Source organism: Meriones unguiculatus, chromosome 12 (assembly GCF_030254825.1).
Source record: "Meriones unguiculatus strain TT.TT164.6M chromosome 12, Bangor_MerUng_6.1, whole genome shotgun sequence".
Classification (NCBI taxonomy): Eukaryota; Metazoa; Chordata; class Mammalia; order Rodentia; family Muridae; genus Meriones; species Meriones unguiculatus.
Genome location: NC_083360.1, coordinates 14731357 through 14758184, shown reverse-complemented (window position 1 = coordinate 14758184; position 26828 = coordinate 14731357). Strand labels below are relative to the sequence as shown.

At 40.3% G+C, this 26828-nt stretch overlaps 1 protein-coding gene across 8 annotated transcripts in view; it reads left to right on the top strand.

Annotated features, from left to right (window-relative positions):
• LOC110555025 (cytosolic beta-glucosidase) overlaps positions 1-26828 on the top strand; it is a 127427-nt gene that overhangs the window by 70620 nt on the left and 29979 nt on the right. For 4 of the 8 annotated variants that reach the window (XM_060365327.1, XM_060365323.1, XM_060365331.1 and 1 more), the window contains one exon: positions 1437-1471. The exons of the other annotated variants lie outside the window; for them this stretch is intronic. In XM_060365327.1, the coding sequence (XP_060221310.1) occupies positions 1437-1471 (35 nt within the window). The remainder of the gene's footprint in view (positions 1-1436; positions 1472-26828) is intronic. 8 annotated transcript variants of the gene reach the window in all.

The window sequence follows — 26828 nt, the reverse complement described above, 5'->3', positions numbered from 1 at the left end:
ATTGCATGAACCCTTCCTGCACCCCTTTGTGGCATAACTAGGACCAGAGCATGCTGACCCAGAGCTCCACCCGTGAGCGCTCTCTCTGTTTTTCTAAGTTTTGTTTTAGTGAGAGTGACTTGTAACTTTGCTTGGCAGCTTGAACTCAGTTCATAGCTCAGGCCAGACTTGAACTTGTGAATCTTCTACTTCAGAGTCCCAAGCTGCTGGGATGACAGGCTGAGGCACAAGTCCAGGTACGTCTTATGAGAGTTACGGATTCCATAATCAACATGCCAAATGTTCAGGTTATCTTTGTATAAATATGCTTAGTTGCTCTGTGCCTCAGTTTCTCCATTTGAACAGGAGAATTGAAATAGCTAATATTTTGTGGATCCTGCAATAATAATAACTCTGTGGCCCTCTAAATATTCTTTCTGAAGAGGTATACTTTTAATGGGACTCTTGCTAATTTCTTAAGCCATTAGAATTAAGCCTAAGACATCTAATTAATGGTCTTATAAAAAATGTCTTAATTCTTTGTATCCAGTCACTTTGAATTTTAACATTGTTCCCATTCATTTGAACATAAAATTAAACTTTGATCTTCAATTTGCTGTTTCTATTGGTACTGACTTAGGCTCTGGGTACCATGTTCTCCATCCTCAGTCTGTATGTTTCCTCGACCACCGAAACTGAGATGAATCTCACGTTCTCTCCCTCAGAAAGTTATCCTTCCAAGTTAGGAGAGTCAGGAATTTACTTTGCATTCAAGCCTTACACAGTTGCTGTACAAACCATAAAGTTTCAGAGAAGTTGGGTGGAAAGGTCAGCAGAGAGTATCAGTGTCTATACCCTCTTCTGGGAAGGAAAGCTACCTGAGTCACTCTACAGGGTGACACATCTATTTATCAAGTTTTAAGACAGTTATGTATGATTTTTCAAACTTTTCTGCTAGTACCTAATTTAATTCAGCTAAGTGGTACAGTTCTATTAACTTCCCATAAATTTAAAGTGACCAGGAAATTTTTGTCCCTGACAGAGAATCAGAAGGAAAGATCAAGCTGTGGCAATCAAAACCACTGCTCTGCCAGAATTCTGTGCAGATTTTGCATGGTGGGGGGGGGTGTTGTCAGTTTTTCCATTCTGATTTTCAAACAGTTTATTACAGTCAAGGCTGCTTTTGCCTCAAGTTACCATTTAGGCAGGGTTTCCTTTAATACAATGTATCTAGCTTCCTGGTCCTGGAGATCTAAATAGTCCCTTCTGGAACAGAAAGTCACCTGTAGGGATTATCTGTAAATGATATGGGTAGAAGTATGCTCGTGTCTTTAGACAGGGCTGTCCTCTCTCCAGCAAAGTGTCCTATGTGGGCCTGATAGTAGCTAAAGAAATATCATGACCTGAGATTCCTTTCTGCTATTCTGAAGTTCAATTCCACTTTCCTTCTTGTTTAGGGAAGACCTTCACAGTAGTCACTGGATCTTTAGAGGTAAGTGGAACCATTACGGGTAGAAGAAGAGAAAGCATTTGAATTATGAGGAATTTTACTGGGGCCGGCAAGTGAAAGTGAATCAGGAGCCATAACAGTTTCATGTGAAAAAAAAATGAATGAGCATGGATTTAGAAAGTAGATAATGGGAATGAATAAGAGGAGGCCTATGTCTGCACTAACCTTTCTGTCCTGAGAACTGAAATCCGTTTTCTAAAAGGGATTTAAACTCAGCCCCAAATCTTGAGTAACTCTAAAAGACCATCTTCTGTGAGTAATAATTTAGACCCATGTTTCACAGTTTAAAATGATCAGCAATATGAGAATTTGTGCTATTTGTATACAGATGAATAAACACATCTCTTTTAGTGTATATTAGTGTCCATTGAGCACCTGATGAGTTTTAAGCGAATGGGGGTTATATGGGCTAGTCTCTAAAAATGTTTTCTTCCTAAGGTACTCAGGATTGGATTGTTTATATTAACATTTCTTATTTTGTCTGCAAACACCTTCAAAACTGTTTTATTAGGTTTGCGCGTGGCACCATGAAGAAAGTGCTAGCTCTATGTCATGACCTGGGTTCAAATCCCAAGTCCCATGTAAAAGACATGTGCGCGCACACACACACACACACACAAACACACCCACACCATTCCTAGGTGGTGACAGGATAGAGGGGAATCCCTGGGGCTCTTGCAGGCTTAGCTGGTCTATCCGAGTGATGAGTTCCAGGATCCACGAGAGACCTTCCTCAAACAATAAGGTAAAGGGAGATGGAGGAACGACCCTGTATGTTGACCTGTGGATTATACACACCACATGCACACACGGGAGAGCAACCACCTCTCCTGACAAAGAGCATTCTCCACAAATACTGTACAGACAGACGTAGATGAGGCACAGACAAACAAACACACACACCCACACACACACACACACACACACACACACATACGCCTATTTCTTGGCCTACATATACTGTCTCGCTAAATTTATGGCTGCTGTGTGGAGTATGGCTCAAAAATAGTCTTCAACCCCTCTACATAAACTAACAGCATGACCCCTGATTTTGTGTTCATTCTGAATAGCCAGGCTGAGACTTCTACAAATACTTTTATATAACAAAGATATGCTTACTCGAACCTATCAGTTAAAGACAGATTGGTGTTCAAAAGCTTTGCTATCCTGTGATGCTGGGAAAGTTACTCTGTTTCCATGGACATATCAGCACATCATCTCTCAAAATTCGCTTTTGATGAGGATTGATGATGTACTTCATATCTCAGAAAAATGCTTAGCACATAAATCCTCCAAATACTAACTTTTGCAGTGAATTCCCTGTTACCCAGCCTCTGTGAACCAGGATCTTAGAAATAGTGTGACTTCCTGCATAGTCATCAAGCGCTGATAATTTATGCTCCTCCTGATGACCCCAAAATGCATTCTGAATAATTAGAGAAAGATTAAATTATAATCAGTTTAGTTGCAGTGTTAAGTGTATTTTAATTTATTCTCATTCTTTAAAAAATTTGTAATCCTTCTGCATGTGGCAACAATTAGCAAAAAATATTTGATTAGCTGGAACATGGCATTTCCTATCTGATGAATAGTTATTGCATATTGTTGGATCCGAGATAAACTAAGCCTTTGGTGGATGGGTACATTTCACATTGGTCCTTTATCCTTTCTCAGAACTGAAGTAGTGACTTACTGCTTATGAGAAATTCTAGAATTAATCTTTGGTATCCTTGAACAAGAACCATAGAGTCTATTCCATGTCTTCTGTGTATATTGCTCTGCTCACAGGTTCTGTTCCTGGACATTTCTTCTGCTTGGTGTCAGACATTTCCAGCCTGAAGGTTGTCTGCTCTCTTTCTGTGACTTTCTGAAGATGGGCATCTCAACACTCAAGCAATCTATCAGGGTTTCATTTACCTTTGCCCTTATAAAGGATGCTTCAGACACGTTTTCACATTGTAGTAGTATAGGTTTTATCATATACCAGCCAAAGTACGGGTATCTATATCCATTCAACTACTGCAGACAAGTTGTGTATTTGATAAACTGCATTTACATTGTAGGATGAACTGAACTCTCTCAAAACCTTGATTTTAGTATATTTAAATGGTCAATTGCAGTATTTTATTAAATAAGATTATTTTTAAAAATGTGACATGTATGTATGGCATAAGGTCACCCAGCAGAACAAATTAAATTTTGTTAATATAAAGTGTTAAAATTTGTGAGCATTTATAACATTGAAACTATTTGCACTATTTTTATACTGTCATATCAGTCATAGAGATTCCATATTAAACATGGATGTTAGACGGTCTTTGAAGGTTACTTTATGTCTTTTCTTTACTATTAATATTGTAAATAACAGATTCACATATAAATGCACATAAGTATATTCACCCTTAATAATTTAATGTTTTCCTTTATTGAAGAAAGACTTGCTTTCTTTAAAAATGTCTGAATTTTATATTTTTGTGTTAAACTTTATTTTGCTAACACAAGCAGTGTTAAAATCTTTCTTATTTAGGTAATGGTGAGAAGGGCATCCCAGAAATGACAGCTTAATATGCTGTCAGTTATTGAAGATGTGACATAATTGCATATTTAGGTTCTTGATAAAAGGAGGTACTAGAGAGCAATGTGCTGTGGCTGAAGATATAGCTCAGATGTAGAATGTTTGCCTGGCATACAGGGCAGGAAAGGACCAGAAAAGGAAGAAGGGAGAATAACTCAGAGTCCATACCACAATTGTTGACATGGGCCCAAAGAGATCAACTGTCAGTCATATGAATAGCTTTCACATTGTACTCCATGGAGTCTTGCATTCCATAATGCCCTTGGGGACCCTGTTAAGATGCATAGAGGGGGTATGAGAAAGCAGGGCCCCAGGGCACCTCAGTTCTTATTGGTTGTATATATTAGGAATTCAGAAAAAAATCATTTAAAGTAAGATTCTTACTAAAAAAAGAAAAAGTAGAAAACATTGAGTAATTGGGACTCATTATCAGTGGAGAAGAATATCATGGTTCCTTTGGGGAAATGAATATGAACCTCTCTGTTCTATTTAACTTAAAAAAATGAGTTATTTTTAAAAACGCATACAAATATGCAGGTACCTATGTAACCGTGGCCCAGATTTAATTCATGTCAACATTTTACCATTAATGGGTTATTATTGACCTGTGCTTTTGTGCCTCCCTAAGTCTCTTTCCTTTCTTCTATCTGTATCTAGGGGCAACCTTTATCTTGAATTTGATTCTACATTGTACTGTTATATAAGTGATAACCTTCTACACACCCAATTTTCAACATTAAATTCTTTGAGGTCTGTCCATGCTAGTATTTAGAGCTTTAGAGGATTCTTTCTAAGGAATGTTTAGTATTCTGATGTGCGAACAGATCATATTTACTCATTTACTGCTGATAGATACTTGAGGTCCTTTCATGTCTTCACTTTCTTGCACAGGACTGTACTTCTCATCCTTAGGTACCTCATCTGCTTAAAAGTCATGCTTTACATGGGGATTATGAACCAACCCAACTTCTAACCCACATGATATCCTTGTGTTAGAATACAGCAGCCATTATTAGAAATACTAAGCAATATTTCCTAGATTATAGAGATTATGGAAATCTGCAAAGATTTTCTGTTAAGGATATCTTCTAGAGTTGTATCAGGTAAAGATTATATAATCACAATATGCATGTAGGTGACTATGCAGCACAAAAATTAATCGAACACAGAGTCTTGGTGAATTAGTGTGCCCTCTGCTTAGAGCATAAGCTAAATCAAAGACTTCTGCTGTGGCTGGAGATGTAGCTCAGTTAGTAGAATGCTTGTCTGGCAAACAGTAAGCCCTGGGTTCCATCTCCAGTAGCACATAATTTAGGCATAGTGACACAGACCTTTAATGTCAGCACTAACAAGGTAGAGACAGGATGTTCAGAAATTCAAGATTATTCTTGGATATACAGCGAAAAGGAGGCCAGCCTTGTATATGAGATCCTGTCTCAAAAAAAAAAAAAAAAAGTTCTCATCTCTCCTATAGAGCCTTTTTGAGTAAACATGGGGCCTGTGGAAAATTGTACATCCTCCGGTTGGAGCAGGCAGGGGCATGTGGACTGTGGGCGGGGTCATGTGGTATCAGATAGAAATACCCTCTATCAATTTTGACCCACTCTAGGAGACTAAATCAAGCCTCTTCAAGATGGACATGTACAATACAGGCCTTTGTCTGACTTCATATGGTAATGTAACAGTATATAACCAAAGAAGGGAAGTCTCTGAAGGAAGGTGTAATTGCCCTCGGTCTGGGAAACTGAACTACACCTGCAGAAGTAGTGAGCCCTGGTCCATCCACAGGGCCTAATGCTTCAAGTCCTGCTTGACTAAAAAGCAATCATCCACGATTCCTATTCTCACAAGGCAGTTGTTCCCAGGGGGAAAACGTTTCCACAGCAGGTAAAAGGGATACCGTTTGTGTTGATAATAATTTTCATGGCTGTATTAGTATTTTTTTATTGTGATGACAAAACGCCCTGCCCAAGGCATCCTTCCAAAGTAAGGTTTCATTTAGTCTTACAGTTCCAGAGGGATGCAAGCTCCTCACCATTGCAGCAGGGAAGTATGGCAGCAAGCCGGCATGTTGACTGGAGCAACAAGCTGAGGGTTCACATCTGGAACCGCAGGAAAGAGAATGGGTACAGCAGGGATAGTGCTGATCTCTGGGCTCATAAATCCTGTCCCCAATGACATACTTCTTCTAGCAAGATCATATATTCTGAGCCTTTCCAAACAGCTCCAACAACTTTGGACATAGTATTGAAATGCCAGAGCCTAAGGGAGATTTTCCCATTCAAACCACCATGGTAGGAGATAAATTCTCACCTGTTTGGGTAATTATTATGTTGTTGTCATTTAATGCTGCGTAAAGTGGTATAATAAGGGATCTTTTGGTACCTGAAATAAGAAAGAACGAGCTAAAATGTGGATGCTGTTGACTTTTCTATGGTTTGTTTTCCTCAAGTAGCTCTTATCTTGCTGTCTTATGAAACCTTTATGTACAGGCCTTATTTGCAATCAGTGTCTGCCTATTGAAATTATTCACCTATTGCATTGATTGGTTTTCTTAATACTTCCATAAACCAAGTAAGAAAAGGAATTTTGTCCCTTCTTTGTTTCTGGCACTCAAGGACATAGACTAGATTCTGGCCCATAACAAGACCTTAATGTGTGTTTGTTGGTATAGTGAAAGTAGTAGGCACTCTTGATGAATACAGAGAAAGGCACTGACTCCATCTGATATGAGGCTTAGAGATAAAATTTGGAAGGACCTAAGACAGTAAGACAGGAGGGATGTGTTGTGTGTGTGTTACATAGCAGCAAAGATATGCACTGTTGTTTAAAAGGTTTCTTAAATTCATATGTGATATTGTCATTTTGTTTATATCTGCAATCTCTCTTAATTATGGGCCTCATTGAGCCCTCTTATCATTATTCAACTTTGAAATCCTAGTGAAAGAACAGTATGCTGGGTCCCCTGTGATGTCAGGTAGAGGGGAACCTGGAAATCTCTAGTTTGTTCCTTAAGAAGAACACAAAGAAGATGCAAAAGATTCATTTTGTGTTTTCTGAAGGATGGAATTCAGGTGAGTGGGAGCCCATTACATGAAATCAGGTTTCAGCTTAATGAAAGACAAAACTTTCTAGCCACCAGAGAGACTGAATAAGAGAAGGAACATCCTTAGGAGGTCATTAGATATCTGTCAATACATGGCATGGAAGCAGATGTCAGACTCCCATCTGTCAAAGATGCTGTAGCGAAAATATCTGGCCCACAAGGGAGGGTCATTCCACAAGTGTGTACAATCACTTAATATTTATTGAGTACCCACAGCATGCTTGCCTCTGTGGGGGATATAGAAAAATATAAGGCACAGCTGCTGTCTGGATGCGATCACCTCTGGATTCTAATTTCAATGAAAATTTGGATGTTTCAGCCAAGGTACTGATTAAATAATCACAGATTCTAAATTGGAACAGTCTGGAGCAATGGGGGCTCTCCATACTTGGCACAAAACCAGTAGTCATTGACTTGAGGTCCAGCAGGATGATAATAGTATAGGTTACTACATAACTGCTTCCTGTTTTTATCAACTGGTCTAAGCTCTAGCTTGTCTTTAGTGACAAGAGAGATCACAGTATATAAAACCTTGGTTTCTTTCCTTCAGCTCACTTTTCTTCTGGTCTTGATAAAAGTTAATATGATTTCTGAGATTGAGATGATGTGTGTTAGCTTTATTTAGTGAAACTCTGTCAGGGTAAATATATTTTGCATTAGAATTGAACCTCCTTTCTAATTCCCATTGATGATAGAAGCATGAATTATAAAGTAGAGACTTTATGGAATTAGAAGTAAACACACTTAATTCTTTAAAGTCAAGCCTGTACCCATCAATCATAAAGTCCTTGACGTGGAAACCCACTTCAGAAGATGAATAAATAGACACCGTGTTGGAACACAGCAACTTGGATGCTGCACTGTGATTCTAAACTTTTGTCTGAGTTCAAAGTTGTATGCGTATGCATGGCTGTGGCTGCGAGTGTGTTCTGGTAGGATGTGTGTTAGGGTCCCACTAATCCTGTAGGGCCTCCTCCCGGTGACTGGTCCGAGCACAATCATAAGAGCCTAAAGGAATACATTGCACCCTTAGACAACTTTAGCCTTTCATATTTGATACTTGCTTTTATTAATATACATCAAAGTGTTAAAATATTAATATATTGAAACAAAATACTCCATGGCTCTTTTTTACTTCTTAACACTGTATTTGTTCATTCAATTACTTTGCTGTTGGTTTTATTCTTTTGGCTTGAGGAGGCACACCTACCACAAGCACCTGAGGTAGGAGCACCACTTATAGGGGTGGGTTCACTTCTAGGGTGTGAGTTCATTTGGAAAATGCGTCTTTGTGTGTCTTCTTTTCATATGTTAACTTAGCAATTAATCCAGGTGAGACTCTTGCTCTTCAGATAGACTTGAGGTGGCTCTGTTGTGAAGGAGGAATATGACGTTGATGAAGCCTTTGATGGAGTCAGCTTTCCTAAGCCGTTGCTTTTCAGTTGCTAAGGCTGATAAGTCACCAAAGTTCATGTTCATGTGTGACACGTGTGGTGAGTGTGTGTGTGCACATGAATGCGTGCATATGTGTATGTATGTTTGTGCATGTGCATGTATGTGGGCACACATGGATGGCCAGGTGCTCATGCACATGTCTGCATGCATGGGGTAGTCTCAAGTTGACATTGGGTGTATTTCTCATGACTCTATATTTGTTTATTGAGCAGTCTCTCACTGAACCCAGAACTCACTCACTGATCCAGGCTAGTCTAGCTAGCCCACTTGCCCAGGGATGCCCTGGCAGCCACCTGAGTACTAGAATCATAGGTGACTGCCATGCGTGTCTGCCTTTTATGTGGGTTTTGTGGTGCTAAGTTGCTTCTTCACATTTGTGTGACACATGGTTGATCCACTGAGGTTGCTTTTTCCACTGAGCCGCCTCTCCAGACTGAAACATTTTTAATTGGTTATTATATAAGAAAGCAATAAATCTGGCAAATTAAAAATAGTAAAGTAACCCCCCCGGGGGGGGGTACAGCCTTGCCGGGCCACAGAGGAAGATGATGCAGCCAGCTTTGATGAGACCTGATAGGCTAGGGTCAGATAGAAATGGAGGAGGTCCTCCCCTATCCGTGGACTAGGGGAGGGGCAGAGGGGGAGAAGAGGAAGGGTGGGTGGGACTGGGAGGAGACAAGGGAGGGGGCTACAAAGTGAAATAAATAAATAAATATGAAAAAAGAAAGTGAAAAACTGCATCATCTTGGGAGAAAACATTCCCCTCATCTGGTTCCTTTTTTTTTTTTTTCCTAATTTTTTTGTTTGTTTTTTTGTTCTAGGTAAAGCAAAGATTTGAAACACTGCCTCTTAATTTTAACTGCACTTTGAAATCACCTGGGGAGATTTAAACACCACTGACACCTGAGCTCCATTCTCAGGGATGTTAATTTATATGTCTGAAGTGCTGTCTGGGCAGTGGGGTATTTTATGAGTTCTCAGGGGATTCTAATGTGCAGATAATACCGAGGATCACTGGTCTAAGGGCTTTGATCAGCTAGTGTTAAAGAGAGGCTGAAAACTTGGGTGTAATTATTTGTGCAGGGTTGTTGGTCTGGAGCATAGACTACTTGTGGGTCTGAAAGTTGGAACAAAAGTACCATCTTCTAAGAAACTTCCAACGGGTGCTCCCAGTTCTGTGGAGCTGTTATTAAATGGTAGATGACCCCTTGAGAAAGATTTGAACGCTGCTTTTCTAAAGACAGTGAAATGCTTCGAGACACTTATTTGAGAGTGCATTTCTATTGTGTTGCTTGTCAAGAACAGCTTATATGACACTCAAATTCTTCCCTGTTATTTTCCACATAGAAGGACAAAAAAAAGACAAAACTAAATGAGATTAAAAACAGACTCAGATAATTCAATACTATATAAAACTATCTACCCCCCCCCATTGTTCTTCATCCATTTTCTTCTTGTAACTAAAGATGGGTTTGTTCTTGGATCTCACCGTTGAGGGGGAGCAGTCTGTATAAAGAGAGCATGTTTGTGCTTTTCTGGTGGTGAGCGAACAGCTGTGTGGATGCTTAGAAGAATACCTGTTCTTCTTAAATGGTTACTCTTCTCTTTTCGCTGTCAGCTAGTCCTCAAAAGTTCATGCAGTTTAGTCTTTATAAATAAGACCTATCTCTGCTGACTCGTTATCTCCAAAGAAAGTCTCTCTCTCAGTATATAAAATTATACATATTACACATAGTGTATGATATACACATAAAATATTAGATTTCTGATGCGTCTACTTCTCTTGGCTGTTTAGGGTCAGTGGGTCTTGTGAGGCTATGGACCAGTCTCTGGCCACAGTATACAGCCTGCCTTCTCCCCCTTTCCACTGTGCCCTGAAGCGTTTCTCTCCATCTATCTGCTCCAAAACGCCACGCCATCATTCTCCGGCCACCCCTAACTGCTACGAGCCACATTTTCTCTTTCTCAGCTCTCATATTTTTACTCTCAAGAGTCCTAGACCACACCCTTCTTCATGCTGCTTGTAGAAGGCTCTTACCAGCTGGCAAAAGCCACATCCCTTAAAAGACCATTAACAGCTGTGGACAAACTATAGCCTAAGTAAAACCCCACACTTGGGATTAAAACAAAAACTTTTTTATACAACATAACTGAGTTTACAAAGAACCCCAAACTTCTATTACAGTTGTTTCTGGCCATGGGTGGAAACACAGCTTTCTGGTAAAGAGTAAAGCCATTCTTAATCCAGCGCCTTAGACCACTTGGCCACGCTACCGATTAAGGCCATTCTTTTATCCTTTTCCTTAATTGTTAATCCAAGTGGGCCTGTCAATCACCTGGGAAATGCTATTCTGGAAGCTGTTTCAGAAATTTAAAGCCTACCATCAACCTGGACAGTGTACTGATGTTAGTCTGTAGCAAAATCCATCTCCTATGTTAAGCTCCTGTCTTCTCTAAATTCATTTGATGGAAAACATTGGCCAGAAAGCTGAGAGAAGGCTAGAGAAAGATCCCAGGACAACTGAACCAAGTTTTGCACTAGTTCCAGTGTGAATACAGGTTTACTTTATTGTGTATTTTGAAATGTTCTGTATTGACAGTGGAAACTGAAGAACTAAATGTTTGTGGACACAGTCACAAAGGCTGCAAGTACAATTTAGCCTGGCTACGAGTAGCTTTGTATAAAGATGAGAACTGTGTCATATGCTCTTCAATCTTAAGAAATAAAAATGATTCTCACTTTGGTGAAAGGAAGCAACCCACTTTTTAAAATGATGGGCTTTGGGGGCAAGAGCAACCGTGGAAATCATTGAGTCCATTCTTCTCATTTTATGGATTAAAAGCAATTACCCAATCATTCTGTCATGGGCAAACTCTTCTGAACTCAGGCATCTGATTCATGCATCCTGCCTACCATATTTTCTTGATTAACTTCAGCCAGATTAAGATAGACTAAAGTAGAGATCACAAACTTCTGGTTGGACAGATATGGGTTTAAGCCAATCCTGTTTTTACTGTCTTATATTGTGGGCAAGTTACTTCATTCTTAAAATTTCAATGCTAAATAAGGCTAATAACATTCACAACATAATGTTACTATGAGGATTGAATTATGTTACTTTTATAAGATACTTAGTTTGGTACTTGGCACAAAGTAGGCCTTTAGGTTGTGGGTTTTATGGGTACCTTTTTATGTGTCTGTTTAGATTTATGTGTCTATTTAGATTACGAACTTCTTGAGCCACCAGGTTGTTCTCTTCTCTACACGCTCCATTCCCTGGCTGAATATGCCATACAATGGCAGCACCAAGCTTCCAACTACCACAGCTGAACTTAGTTAGACACTTACGCTGACGCAGCCACCTTATTTCCCCTTCCTAGTTCTCCTTCCGACAGCAGCCTAGATTATCCTCTTACATATAATGTAATAGCGTGACATGTAAGTGTTGTGCTTGGGACTCATAGCTGCACATTCTACATCAAGGAGTTGTCGATGGTTCATCAGTGAAGAGAACATACTGCTGTCCCAGAGAACCCGGTTTCCGTTCACAGCACCTACCTGGATAGCTCACAATACCCTGTAACTACAGCTCCAGGGGAGCTTACTCTTCTGGCCTTTGAGGCACCTGTACTCACATGTACTCACATGTACTCACATGTACTTACCCACAAACAGACACACACCGGTATAAAGCATAAAAAAGTAAAGTAAATCTTTTTTAAAGACTTATTTTATAGGGCATTCTACCTACACACTAGATCCCACTAAAGATGGTTGTGAGTCACCATGTGGTTGCTAGGAACTGAACTCAGAACCTTTAAAACAACGAGTGTTCTTAACCTCTGAGCCATCTCTCCAGTCCTATAAAGTAACTCTTTAAAAAGACCATCTCCTGTTGGTTTTCCTCCCTCCTTGCATTTTAGGACTCCAGTGCCTAGAGGGAGTGTAAAGTTAGGGATTGCTAGCTCATCCACTCTGTGAGCTTTGTGAACTGCAAGTCAGATCTTGAAAAAGCATTATTTTTTTTTCTAATGAGTATTTTAGGTTTTACCTAAAATAAACTTAAAATGAAAGTAATACAAGCAGATTTTACAACAAAGGTTATAAGATATATTACACTTTATAAACTCAAGGGATCTTTACAGACATTTAACCTGGACTGGAAAAATCAGTCAAGTTCTTCACAAGGGAAATGGAATAGGGTAGCGCTGAGTTCCCTGGGTTATGAATCTGACTTGATCATTTTCTCCATGGGTTTTACTGTCTCTAGTCAATGTGTTCTTGACTCTTATTTTATTTTATGGAAGGAAGTTTCTCTCTGCTATGAGACACCACTGGCTTTAATTCTTTGGATTTCCATTTTGCGAAGGTTTCAGTTATCTCATCCCAGAGATGGCTTAGGTATCATGTCTCAGTGTTTCCTGGACAATATGCTCCACTTGACTCCTACCTGGTTTCTTTGGGAAAACTCTGACTGCTTATGGCTTAAGGCAAGCATGTCCAACTGGGAAGGAAGCGTGTGTATAACCCCAAACAAGAGTCTAACCCAAAAATTCTTGAGATTGGGCATAATGTTTACTTCAGAGTCACCCTTTAGCCAGGGTATAAAAGCTAATACTATTCATTCCTAAAAGGAAGAAAGCTGCTCTCCAGGAGGAAATAATAATAAAACCTTCTGATATGTAAATATCTAATGGTCCATGGATTTGTTATAAGATTACTGTTCAATATGTACTGATGGGAACTCTTATGAACTACTATTAAGATCTCATTTGGCCTATGTTCAATTCTAGACTTCCATAGTTAAAAAAAAAAAGGAAGACCCATAAAAGCAACTGTGCTTAAGTTAAAAGTTAAGTGTTCTGTTTTTTGAAAGCAGTAGAAACGTGTATACCATTCAGTGTTAGGAGAATTATGGACTAGAACCCAAAATAACCAAGTTCAGAAAAAGTAGGGAACTTCTGAACATATCCTAGTTGTGATGGACTTAGGGCACTGTTTCTGTGAGGTAGACTTAACAAGAATCCTGAGTCCGGCTTTGAACCAAACTATGTGGCAAATCATCCAAGATTCCGTCATTACCTTGAAAATGTGGGTCACATCAGTTTCTGGGTGCTGCAGGGAGTTTTGACTTTCAGCTACTTGGAATGAAGAAGCTATATTCTTTCAACACAAAACAAAGACCTCTTCTGTGCTCATAATTAGAGGAGAGGCCGACGCGTTGCCTTGGAATTGACCTTGGTAAACAGCAGTGCTGCTGCTGTAGTGGGGGGTTATAAATGCAAGGGGCGAGACCTGGGTTCCAGACCGCCCACCGGAGTTGCCCCTTGGAGTCTGTGTCCAGTCATGGCCTTGATCTATATCTGGAACTATATTTTTTAATCCATATGAAAAGTACAGAGACATTAGCTTTCTTAAATGTGTAATTTCTCCCGGAATAGTCACCTCCAGCAACCTGCCAAACACTGGTATAAAAGCTAAACTCCCGGTTAATTAATATATAGCTCTAAATACAATTGCCAGGGGCATAGAATATTGATGTGCTTTAGGTGGCATATTGTCTTTTTGAAGAAATTAACAGACAGAAGTACAAGTATAGCTTAAAACGCACCCAGATGGCTCTGGCACGGCAAGGGCTAGACAGCTTTGTGATGTTGCAGTCTGCTGAATCCAGCTCTGTCACAATGGTTGCTCTTGCTTGGGGATTTGAAGAATTGCGTAGCTGCCCCATCCCTGAATAATGTGAGCATACATCTAAGACATGCCAAAGTGCTCCTGTTCCCTAAGCCCTGTTCTGTCCTGGGAGAAGGCGGGCTGATGAAAGAATTCCTGCTGCTCTTTGCTCTCACTTATGTACAGGCAGCTGGCCTCCTCACTCACTGATTTCTTGCACGCCATTTGTTCAACTTTCCCCAGTTCTGCCACCATCAGACTGTGTGATTGTCTTTCTGTGTATTTTGGTAACAACCGAGGTGTCTTCTGAGGACCTGTACTCCTGTGGTAGTAGTTGTCTCCGGGCCCAAATGTTGAGAGAAGGCGTAGGGAAATTAGTTGGAAATGAATGAAGGGAAGACCAGGTTCACAGGTCATGAAGGGCTTGTCCACATGTAGGATAATCTGTCTTTGTTCTGTCCTTTTTGAGTTCAGCCCTGACTGATGGATGTTCAGTGTGGAGTTATGCTCACAGTAGTCTGGGTCTCTCTCTCTCTCTCTTTTTGCAGACATTGAATATTTTTTCCCCTTGGGGAAAAATGGGATTCTCCAGAGTAAAATAAATTCTCTATTTGGCTAATTAGCTAGGACATAAAACTATTCTCAGGAGGATCATCCCCCCTGAGGATGCTCTAATGCATACTTATTTTTTGCAGAATATCTTCTTTGCTTATTTTCTTTCCTGCCCACCCAACAGCTCATGCCTCACAGTGAAGGTAGGATTGTCAAGTAGGCAAAACCTCTTTCCCCTTTCTGAACTTTCTGTCTTCCTTTCCTGGCTCTTCCATGTGACTTTCACATTCCATCTTACATCTTCCAATTCTACTAATTCCCCAATGCAGAGGATGAGTGTGCCAATCAACAACCCTGTGATAGAATGATCTCTCCTGTGTCCTCTTCACCAGTGCCATAGTTGGTGGCCAGTGCGCATACCAATTGCTAGATGAAATGTTAAAAACTTGACTTGGCTTTTGGCCTTTTCCTTTTCTGGTGGCCTTTTAATTCTTCTGATAGCTTCAGATATTTTCTTTTGAATAATTGAACTTGTCCCCACTTCATCCACTTGTAGGGTAATTCTTGTTGAATTACCCTACCTTTTGCTTCAGAGAAAAGCTGTCATTCACACCCCTCAAATAGAACATCTTATTCTTGAGACACCCTGGAGCATGGACGGTCTCTCACTCAGGGATAAAGATATAAGGGAAGACATATTTTGTGTTTCTTTAAAGAGCCGTTTTTCCTCTTTCATGAGAGATACTAAAGATATCTTAGGACATTTGGAAGTTTTACAGTAAATGAGAGGGAGGAAGGGAAAGGGAGAGAGAGACAGACAGACAACCAGACACACAGACAGACAGAAGACACACAGAGACAGAGACAGAGAGAGACAGAAAGGGTAGGGGCAAGGAAGGGAAGAAACATTACACACCCTTCAAAATCATGGGTCTGGTGAGCCATGACCCATTTTTTTCCCCCAAACAGGTTTTACCCTGCCACAGATGATCTAACTCTGAACATCAGTGGATTTCCCTTTGATGGTGTAAATGCTCATATGACCCCAATACCACCAGACTGTGACCAAATTCTTAAGACATGAACCTTTTAGGGGATACTTCTTATACAAATGATAGTAAATATAACTACATTTTTGTTAAATTATGTAATATGCTGTATTATTTGTGCCCATTATAGCTAGGCAACTTTGTAAATAAATGAAGGCTATTCATTCCCCAATCTTGAGTTTCAGGAAGCCTCACTGGTATCAGTTTAGTTCTTGTGAAGATCTTATAAAGGACAGTACCATAGTGGTGCGAGTGTTGATGGAAGAAAGAACTTGTACCATCAGACAAGAAGCCAAAGGGATACAGAGAACTAGCTGTGTCCTATGAGAAATATTTTAATTCTTTCCTAAGCCATGACCTCTGATAACGTCAGGTCCTCAACCAAGCCCCACCTCTTGAAGAATGTTCATTTCTTCTTCCTTCTCTTCCCTCTTTTGCTTTCCCCTTTCTTCCTCCTGACTCTCCTCCTCCTATTTCTTCCCCTTCTTCTCATCCATCCCCTTTCTTCTTTTCTGTCAACATTGCTGTCACTGCAACCAGCATCTATTGTCTTTGAAACTGTGTAGGGACTATGAAGCAGACCCCAGAGAGATTCAGAATGTCTGTGGTAGGCAGTGAGAGCTCCTGGAGAGCAAAGGGAATCCAACTGTGCTTTGAACCAATTAACCTAGGAACCTCTTGTATGGTGGCATAGAAGGATGAAAGCAGATGCATGGTTAGCTGGATGTTCTCAGTGAGGTCCTTGGGTTTCACATTTCTATTTCCCTCTGAAGCACCCTGTGCTTGGCTAGCTACATAGCAAACACTTAATAAATACTCGTAGATTAGTTATTTTACACTTGTTTAATGCCTTCCTTTGAAGTGCCTCCAGTTGAGATTGCTTCCACAAATCACATAATGCGAGATAAAATGCCCTATATACCTGTCAGTTTTCTCTAAGACTGTTGTCTAAGTGTTATATGTACTCAGTTCATGGACTGGGCGTTCAGTTGCTGGAAAAATAGAAATCACCCCATTAGTCATGCCTCTGAAAATTTCACATTCTGTATTCCAAGTTCTGCGGTGGGTGATATTTAAAGCTTTATTTATTTATTATTTTTGGCCATCTATTATATAACTATGACTGTATATTGCTTGTGGACATTATGTGATCGCAGATTTAAAGAAAATGATGATCCATTTGTTATCACTTTGATGGAAGCCAAAAAGACTGTGCAGTGAGAAACAGCTTAATTAACACATTGGTGATTTGTATTACGCAGTGTGAAATATCCATTGGTATTAGAGGAAGGGTCCAAAGAAAATGCAGCTTTTAGATATTTCAATTTCTTTTTTTTTCTTACCCCAAATTCACAACTTTATTTCTATATCTATAGTCTGCAAACTCCACCAGATACCATCAGTGTCTCAGATTCACCACATTCCACAGGACCAGGTCAGTGAACTGATTTATCTTCTAGGACAAATGTCCTCTACCTCACTATACATACAGGTTTACACTTAGTTTATATAGTATAGATTCCCTTAGACAGTGTACACAGGACCCTCACTATATGTTGGTTGAAAAAGTTCTAATTAAAAACAGATATCTCCATGCATGGTCCTTGTTTGGAGTATCAGTCTCAACCTAGAACCCCTGTACAGATGTAGCCAGTGGCAGCTCAGGGTCCAAGAGGGTTTCCCAATAATAGGAACAGGGACTGTCTCTGAACTCAATGGGTGCCTCTTTGATCACCTTCACCTGAGGGGGGAACATCCTTACCAGTCCTCAGAGGAAGACAATGAAGCCTGATAGGACCTGATAGACTAGGATCAGATGGAAGGGGAGGAGGACCTCCCCTATCATTGGACTGGGGGAGGGGCATAGGAAGAGAGGGAGGTCAGATTGGGAAGGGATGGGGGAGGGGGTTACAGCTGGGATACAAAGTGAATAAACTGTAATTAATATAAAAATAAAAATTAAAAGAAGAAAGAAAAAAACATTCAGAGAGAACTGAGATGTAGGTATTGTTAGACTGCTTGAAAAGGCCACAGGATTCAGTCTCAGTACTGCATAAAACCAAGTGTGATTATGCATGCCTGTCATCTTACCGCTTGGGAGGCAGAGGCAGAAGAATCAGAAGGTCCCAGTTACCATAGTCTATGCCAGGAGTTCAAGGCCAACCGGGGTTACATGAAACATTGTCATAAGAACCAAAATAGATAAATAAGTAAATAAATAATAATAATAAAAAACCTTAGAAAGCTTTCATAGTGACTTATTTTTTATCAATTACACTATCATCTATTATCTATCCATAGATCTAAATAAAAATATTTTTTAAGCAATGTCTTAACCTTGAACCTACAGGACATCCTTCAACCTACAGGACATCCTGAGATCCTCTATGAGGATCAGATTCATCTTACTTAGTTACAAAGAACTTACCAGAAATGGGTTTAAGCCACACTGAGTTTATTTGATCAAGTAGCAGAAAGTTCAAGGACACCCTTCACATGAGTGGAATTGAAATGTTCACAGGGATTGGTTTCTTCTCTCTCTCTTGCCTATGCACCTCTGTACACACAGCCTGTTTCTTTGTATTTACTAGCAGATCCCAGAGTTATACACACTAGGTTCAAGACCAGAGAAAAGAAGACAGCAATTCCAGGTAATGCTGGATTAGCTCTGAATAGGCAACTCAGATCAGGGGCTCATTTTTGGACCAATCAATGTAGCTGTAGTTTGGCAAGATGACAGTAGTCTGTATCCACACCAGGGATTAAGGGAAGAAGCCCAGCTCATACAAACTGGTGCCTGCATTCAATCTAGATAATGACTTCTCCCCAGAAATTAAAGTTATTGGTAGGAACTCACTGCATGGGAAATAGGCAAAGTCCCAAAAGAAGTTTACAAGAGGATTCCAGGTAACCCTGTGGCAGTAACAGAATGGGGAGGAGGTATTACTGGAGCATGCACAGTGAGCTGTAGGTCTATAGAACACGTTCTGAATTACAACTTCTTAAGGATGGAAAGGTCTCAGAAAAACTGTTATTTATATCTTTGGAATCTAGTAGAAATGGTAAAGACAGGCCAACACCATTCTAAACTGCTTTCACCAGACAAGGATATTTTGTTTTGATTTTTGTTTTAGTTTATTTATTTATTCACTTTACATCGTAATTGCAGCAGCCCCCTTCCTCTTCTTCCAGTCCCCTACTCACGCACCCTCCCTCATTCTCCCTTTCCTTCTCCTCAGAGAATAGAGATGTCCTCCGTGGGTACCAACCTGTCCTAGCACATTAAGTTGCTGCAGGACCAGGCACATACTCTCCCAATGAGGCCAGACAAGGCAGCCCAGTTAGGGGGATGGGATCAAAGACAGGCATCAGAGTCAGGGACCCTGCTCCAGTTGTTTGAGGATCCACATGATGACCAAGCTACCCATCTACTACATATGTGCAGGGACCCTCAACTGAAGAACAGATAAAGAAAATATGGTACATTTACACAGTGGATACTACTCAGCTATAAAAAACAATGACACCAGAGATAACATCTTCCAAAAAGGGTGCTGGTCTAACTGGATGTCTACTTGTAGAAAAATGAAAATAGATACTTCCTTATCACCCTGCATAAAACTAAAGTCTAAGTGGATTAGAGACCTCAACATAAAACCAGACACATTAACCCTGTTAGAAGAAAAAGTGGGGAAGAACCTGGAACTCATTGGCACAGAGGACAACTTCCTGAACACAACACCAACAGCACAGGCTCTAAGATCAACAATCAATAAATGGGACCTCATGAAACTGAAAATCTTCTATAAAGCAAGGACACTGTCATCAGAAAAAACAACAACAACAACAACAACAACAACAACAACAACAACAAAAAAACAGCAGGCTACAGACTCGGAAAGGATCTTCACCAACCCTTTATCTGACAGAAGTCTAATACCTAGAATATATAAAGAACTTAAGAAGTTAAACACGAACAAACCAAGGAATCCAATTAAAAAATGGGGTTTATCAGTGGCTGGCTCTTTGATCACCTCCCCCTGAGGGGGGAGCAGCTTTACCAGGCCACAGAGGACAAGAATGCAACCAGTCCTGATGAGACCTGGTCAGGGAGGAGAACTTCCCCTATCAGTGGACTGGGGGAGGGGCATGGGAGGAGATGAGAGAGGGAGGGCAGGATTGGGAGGGGATATGGAAGGGGGTACAGCTGCGATACAAAATGAATAAAATGTAATAAATAAAAAACTAACAAAAATAAGTAAATTAAAAATGAAAGCAATAAAAAACCTTTGGCACAAAATTTGTCCTGCCTATAAGTTGAGTAGGGGCAAAGGTGGAACAAAGCTTGAAGGAATGGCCAATCAAAGATTGGCACTACTTGAGACACATCCTAAGGGAGAGAAACAATTCCTGACACCATTAATGAAACTCTGCTATGCTTGTAGACAAGGTTATTTCTTAATCATACATTAAATAGAAAAAAGTGAAAAGCCAGTATAAGAAACAAAGGTTTTGGCAGAACTGTAGTTTGAATGTAAAGTTTCATTCATGTTTGGCAAATGCTCTACCATTGAGAAGCACATATCCCTAGCCTCTGTCTACTTTCTATTTTGGAAACCTCATTCAGTTGCTGAGGCTGGCCTTGAACTCGCTCTGTGGTGTAGTCAGGACCTTAACTTCTGATTTTCCTGCTAGAATTTTGGATTGATACCACAAGCCCTAAAAATGATTTAAAAATTTAGAAAACCCCAAGAAAGTGAATACTTTCTTTTTCTCTGTATAGAAATTGTCTATAAAAGTTGTGTTGAATTATTGTAAATTTAATTTTTTCACAAGAGAATATACATCAGGTTATTTAATCAGTATCTTTCATAGAGGTATCTATTATTATGGAATGCTTGCACTGGGATTCATTCATAATTAAGACTGTGTTCCTAGAAAACCATATTTTACGTTCCCCAGTAAACTATCACTAGTATTATTCTATCACCACACAAACCCAGCAGTTAGAGAGTAATGAGTTTTCTGCGGGATGGCTTGGAGCCTACTAATCCTGACTGGCTGGCTCATCCCTTCGTGGGTCTCCTTCCTGTGGGTGCTCACAAGGACTCTTCTTTATACTTGATCCACGCAGGCTCTTGATGACTTTTTATTAGCTTTCGTTCACACAGTGAACTAAAGTCACCACGACTTTGCCTGGGGAGCTCATGGGAAGTGTTCTTTAAATCCACCTGACTACTGACACCTGCGGACTCTTTGCGACAGTAATTGTGGAAGAGTAGGCTGGTTTCACTTTGCTGGTGTTCCTTACCTCTAACCATCTGCTTCTGCCATTTGTTCTACTTGTCTATAATGCTGAAAATTCTACAACACTATTACTTCATCCATCAGACTAGAAATGGTCGGCAAGATCCCCAGGATGGCACTGTTGAAGGAGACATTTGAGTCTCGCCGAAATCATAGAAGATGGTGGTACAGATGTTGAAGAGAAAGCACTGTATACTGCTATCTTAATTATAAGATCACCTCTTCTCCCTCTTAATTCTGGGGGTCTACAGGGGTGAACAGAGGTGTTGATATTCATTATGCTGGGTTGTGAACTGTGTGGTCTTGAGTGAAGCAGATTCTGTGCTAAAGTGACTGCCTTTGACCACTAGAGTTTCCTTTTAGCACTGGAAATAGTTGCTGATATCTTTGTATTCTGCTTCTCACTTCCTATCACATAAGCCCCACATGGGATAAAAGCAAAAGGTCTAAAAACTCTTATGGTGATCACTGTTTTGCTAAGTAAGACAGTTTTCCTAATTTAATGTTGTAAACCAGTGGTTCTCAAAATTTACTAATGCTGCAACCCTTTAATATAGTTCCTCATGTTGTAGTGATCCCAACCATAAAATTATTTTTGTTGCTAGTTCATACTGTAATTTTGCTACTATTATGAATCATATTGCTAATATCTGATATGCAGGGTATTTGATATGTGATCCCTGTGTAAGGGTCATTTCATTCCCAAAGAGGTTGCAACCCACAAGTTGAGAACCACTGTTGTAAACATTAGTTTCTGTTTATAACCTAAGTACAAAGTGCTGATTAATTTCTACAGATTCAAATAATAATTTGGATTATTTAGCTTTCCAATATGCCTTTTGTTGAGTATTGTAGTATGAGTACTAGATTTAAAAGTGTCACTACAAGCTGAGTATCATCTTTTCTAATTCAAAATATAAGCATAAAGAGGTTGGATAACTTACTGAAAGGCTTTGTAGCCAACAAATCTGGGAGTCAGACCCATACCAGTGTCACTATAACTACTGCAATTCTTTCTTTTTCATCTTTCCCTCTACTCCCCTTTGCTTCCCTCCACCACTTTGTCTCTCCGTGTCCATTTATAAACTACATTTTGATTTTACTCACCCACCATTTATTTATGTCTCTCATTTTCCTTCAACTTTACGTCACGTCATCCTCCTACTCTCATGCATTTTTAAATGACCCAATGAGTTGAATTAGGGATGTTTGTATGCTCATGAATTGGAGACATTTGTTAGTGCATCACTGCATACATCACTGAAGAAAGTGACTTCCCTTCCAGTAACAACCTTTGACTGACAATAGCTCCTCAAGGAAGGGTGGGGCCTCACGGACCCTCTCTAACCCATGAGGGAACATTGAAAGGCCCTTGTGCAGGTCTTGTGCTGGCACTACAGCTGCTATGAGTTCATGAGGACAAAGGGCATGTGCTGTCCAGAAGACAGGGTGTCACAGCACTCCTCCCCAACCTTTAACTCTTAAATTACTACAACATTTTTTAAAAACTATAAATGATAACACAGGCTTTACTTTTAAAGAGCTCACCACCTCATGAACTTGTTAGCAAATGGTCAAACAGAGGCCCAAGTTTGTTTGCTGTAATGTATTCCAGATTGATTGAAAGAGGGATTCAAAAAGCTATGAGAGCCCATTAATTTACTATGGATAATTTCCCAGAGAAAGTCTCCCAAATGGGAGTGTGTTTCCTGTCTTGGGCTTCATATATTCAGAATTTGAGCAAAAAAAATCAGAACACATAGTGGGTAAGCTGGCTGTATGTACAAGCTGAAAGCCTGGTACTGTCACTAAAAGATTCAGTGGGGAGATGGGACAGTCTTTTCAAGTGGAAGAGCTTTGCATGGCAATTTTACTTTGATAGAAAGAGAAGTGGCTAGAAATAAGAATAAAGATGGGCTCATGGACAGTGATCGAGTTCTTGATTCATTTCTCAGGCACTCAGGAGGCAGAAGCTAGGCTTTTACTGACAGCCAAGGAGCCCTCTTTCTCCAAAGGATTCAACTTTCCCCCGAAAGAATCATGGCTCAAGAACTGCCCTCACAGTCAATGTATTTTTCGTATTGCTATTTCAGTGACTAACGTATCTTTCCTATTACTATTTCAGTGACTATTTCAGGTAACACAAAGACACACATGGTATGTACTCACTTATAAGTGGATTTTAGCCATATAGTACAAGGTAAACATACTACAATTCACAGACCAAATAAAGATAAGTAACAAGGAGGGCCCAAGGGAAGATGCTTAAATCTCACTCAGAAGGGGAAATAGAATAGACAGTGGAAGCAGTGGAAGAGAGGGAACAAGGTAGGAGAGGTAGTGCAGAGAGAAATGAGAGATCATATCTGGGAAGAGCAGGTGTGGGAGGACAGAAGGCCTGCAGAGTGATAGAAACCTTGCATGGGGGCATCTTTGTGACAAGCTGGAGACCTAAGACAGAGCAAGCTTCTGGGAAGATATGGGGGTGACTGTAGCTGAGACTCCTAGTAGCAGAACTCATGGAGACTGAAGAGGCCACAATCTCATAGAGGAGGGAGGGATACACCAACCCACCCACACAAACTTTGACCCAAAATTTACCCTGCTTACAAGATGTACAGGGATAAAGATAGAGCAGAGACTGAAGGAATGTCCAACCAGTGCCTGACCCAACCTCAGACCCACTCCATGGGAGAGAGCCACCACCTGACACTATTAATGATATTCTGCTATGCTTGCAGACAGGGGCCTAGTATAGCTGTCCTCTGAGAGGCTCCACCTAGCCAACAATAGAAGCAGATGCTGGGACCATAGCCAAACACTGGGAAAAGCATAGGGAGTCTTGTGAAAAAGTGTATGTGTTTGTGGGGAAGAATAGAAGGACCTGGACAGGACAAGAGCTCCACAAGAAGACCAACAGAGTCAACTAATCAGGACCAGAGGGACTTATGGAGTGTGAAGCACCAACCAAGGACCATTCATGGACTGGACCTAGGCCCCCTACATAGATTTTGCTGATAGACAACTCAGGCTTTATGTGGGTTCTTTAGTAAGAGAAGAGGGGGCTGTCTCTGACATGGACTCTGTTGGCTGCTTTTTTATCACTTTCTCCTGGTGGGGCTGCCTCAACAGGCCACAGGAGAAGAGTATGTGCTCAGTCCTGGTGCGACTTGATGTGGTGGGGTGGGTTGGTGGTGGGAGCTCCCCTTTTCTCAGGATTTGGGGAAAAGGGAAAGGGAGGAGAGGGAGTGAGGGGGCACTGGGAGAAATGGAGCAAGGGGCTATGATCTGTATGTAAAGTGAATAAACAAACAAATAAATTTTTAAAAAGGAAGAGGTTGCTTTGGGTTAAATTTTAAGTGGGGACTGGAGAATAAGGGGAGAAGAATGTAGATGTTGGGTTAGCTAAAACCTAAGACTGTATGAAGACTTCTATTAGTTGTAAGCTAACTAAAATATATTATATTTAAAGAGGAGATGGAACTGAAATACCCTGCATGGTTAGACAGTGCTCCTCCTGGAATACATGGATGTTTAGATGAAAATCTCGGTTCCAGGCACGGAATACTTCTCTATAAATTGTTGGTCAGGGAAGCCCCAGAGGCACCCCAAACACTAATGCCATCACTCTTGTTTGCCCACCATAAGGCCTTAGTTCCAAAGACAAAACTTATTTTGAATATGTGTCGTAGAGAAATCAATTGCAATTGACCAGAAAACTCTCTCCCTGCTGGAAAATTTAAATCGTGCTAAGTAGTGCTATGTAGACTGGTAGGAGAGAAATGAAATCAATGGTCTTACCTAATGCTTGACTCTGCATGCTATGATACTGATTGTCTGGCAAAATGTGCCTGCTGGTGGAAGAGTGGCATGATGTTATCACGCTAACCAATTGCTTTCTGATTGGGCACCATGACAGGCTGTTGGGAGAACTTACTGTTATTATTTTGCTAAATGGCCATGCTGATAAACTGCCTTCTAAATATTAATACCCAAATGTTTGTGTTATTTTCAATTTGGGCAGTGATTTTTTTTTTTTTTATGTGATCAACATGCTGATCGTGAGTAACTGAATACTTAGCTGTAGATGACTCATCTCAGTCACCTCTATCTCATCCATGGCTCAAAGGCTATCCCGAAGGAGGATGTGGAAAGAATGTAGGAGCTGGTAGATAAGAAGCGTTGTGAAGTCATGACTTATAGACATAGTATGGATATTATATACATCAACTCACAGCTGTGGTGGTTGTCTGCACAACTGCTGCACAAGCTCAAAACAGTGAAAATTTTAGCATGGAATACTTGTACTGATGTCTCCCGTCAGTCATTAGAGTTCCTACAACCATGTTGCTAAGTTCAGCTCTTACCGTGTGTGTGTGTGTGTGTGAATAAATGAGTGAGATGCTTTGGAACAAAGTAATTAAATGTTTTTCTAGGATTTTTCATGTTGGTTTAGTTATGGCGGTATGATAACACTTCTTAAAAAAACTAGATACTATAGACCTCTTTTCTCTTTATTTTCTCTCTCACTTACCTATTGCAGCATTTGCCTTCACTTCTGTAACAAATAGCTTTTGCTAGAACGTCAGTGACCTCCAGTTTCCCAATAAATTATGAATCTTGAATCCTCATTGTATTTTATCTATTTACAGTGAATGAACACAGTTATAGAGTTACTCTCCTTGCTCCTCTTCTTTTCTCTTCTTTCTTTCTTTCTTTCTTTCTTTCTTTCTTTCTTTCTTTCTTTCTTTCTTTCTTTCTTTCTTTCTTTCCCTCCCTCCCTCCCTCCCTCCCTCCCTCCCTCCCTCCCTCCCTCCCTCCCTCCCTCCCTCCCTCCTTCCTTCCTTCCTTCCTTCCTTCTTTCTCTTTCCTCTTCTTCCCCATCATAGTAGTTTCTTCTTAGCTTCTTCAGGGCATTTTTATTTGTTTCTTTGTCATGACCTGTAAGCTCTGAACAGACCAGGACTCTATCTTATGGGATGCTCTTCATGACAGAACACTTCCTGGATGATTGCCTCATGGCTTTCATGAACTCCATGCAGGTGACAGTACACATTTACACTGTGACATTGTAAACTCTTCTCTGAATGCCAGATTTCTCTGTTTCACTGTCTATCAATCATTTCTGTGAGAAACAAGCCCCTCATTCTTATAACAATTCAAGAGCAAAAGCAAAATAAGCTTTAATTTTCTGCAGAAACATGTGTTAGTTTGGCCAAACTCATTTTTTAAAGTCTCTGATCATGGAAAATTCTTGCCCCCCTTTTTTCTTGCAGGCTGGGGACTCAGAGAGACAGTTTTCATGATCACCTAATACAGCTTGTCCTCAGATTCTTCATCTTGATTGTTAAGGTTAAACAAAGGCTCACCTAAGGTAAAGCCTGAGGCTAGAGCACCCCTACTCTTTTGATTAGGGGTTCAGCCAGGAGCTGACTGTCTGTAACTTTTCTATCCTGAAAAATTAACCAATAACACTTAAATAAGCAGTCAGCTGCTACCCAGGGAAGACAGGGACCTCCTGCCCTTTATATGTGATTCACTGTGGTTGCTTTTAAATATCAGCATGCCACAACTTAGAACCATCTGATCAGAGACCCTCAACTGAAGGATTACCTTGACTG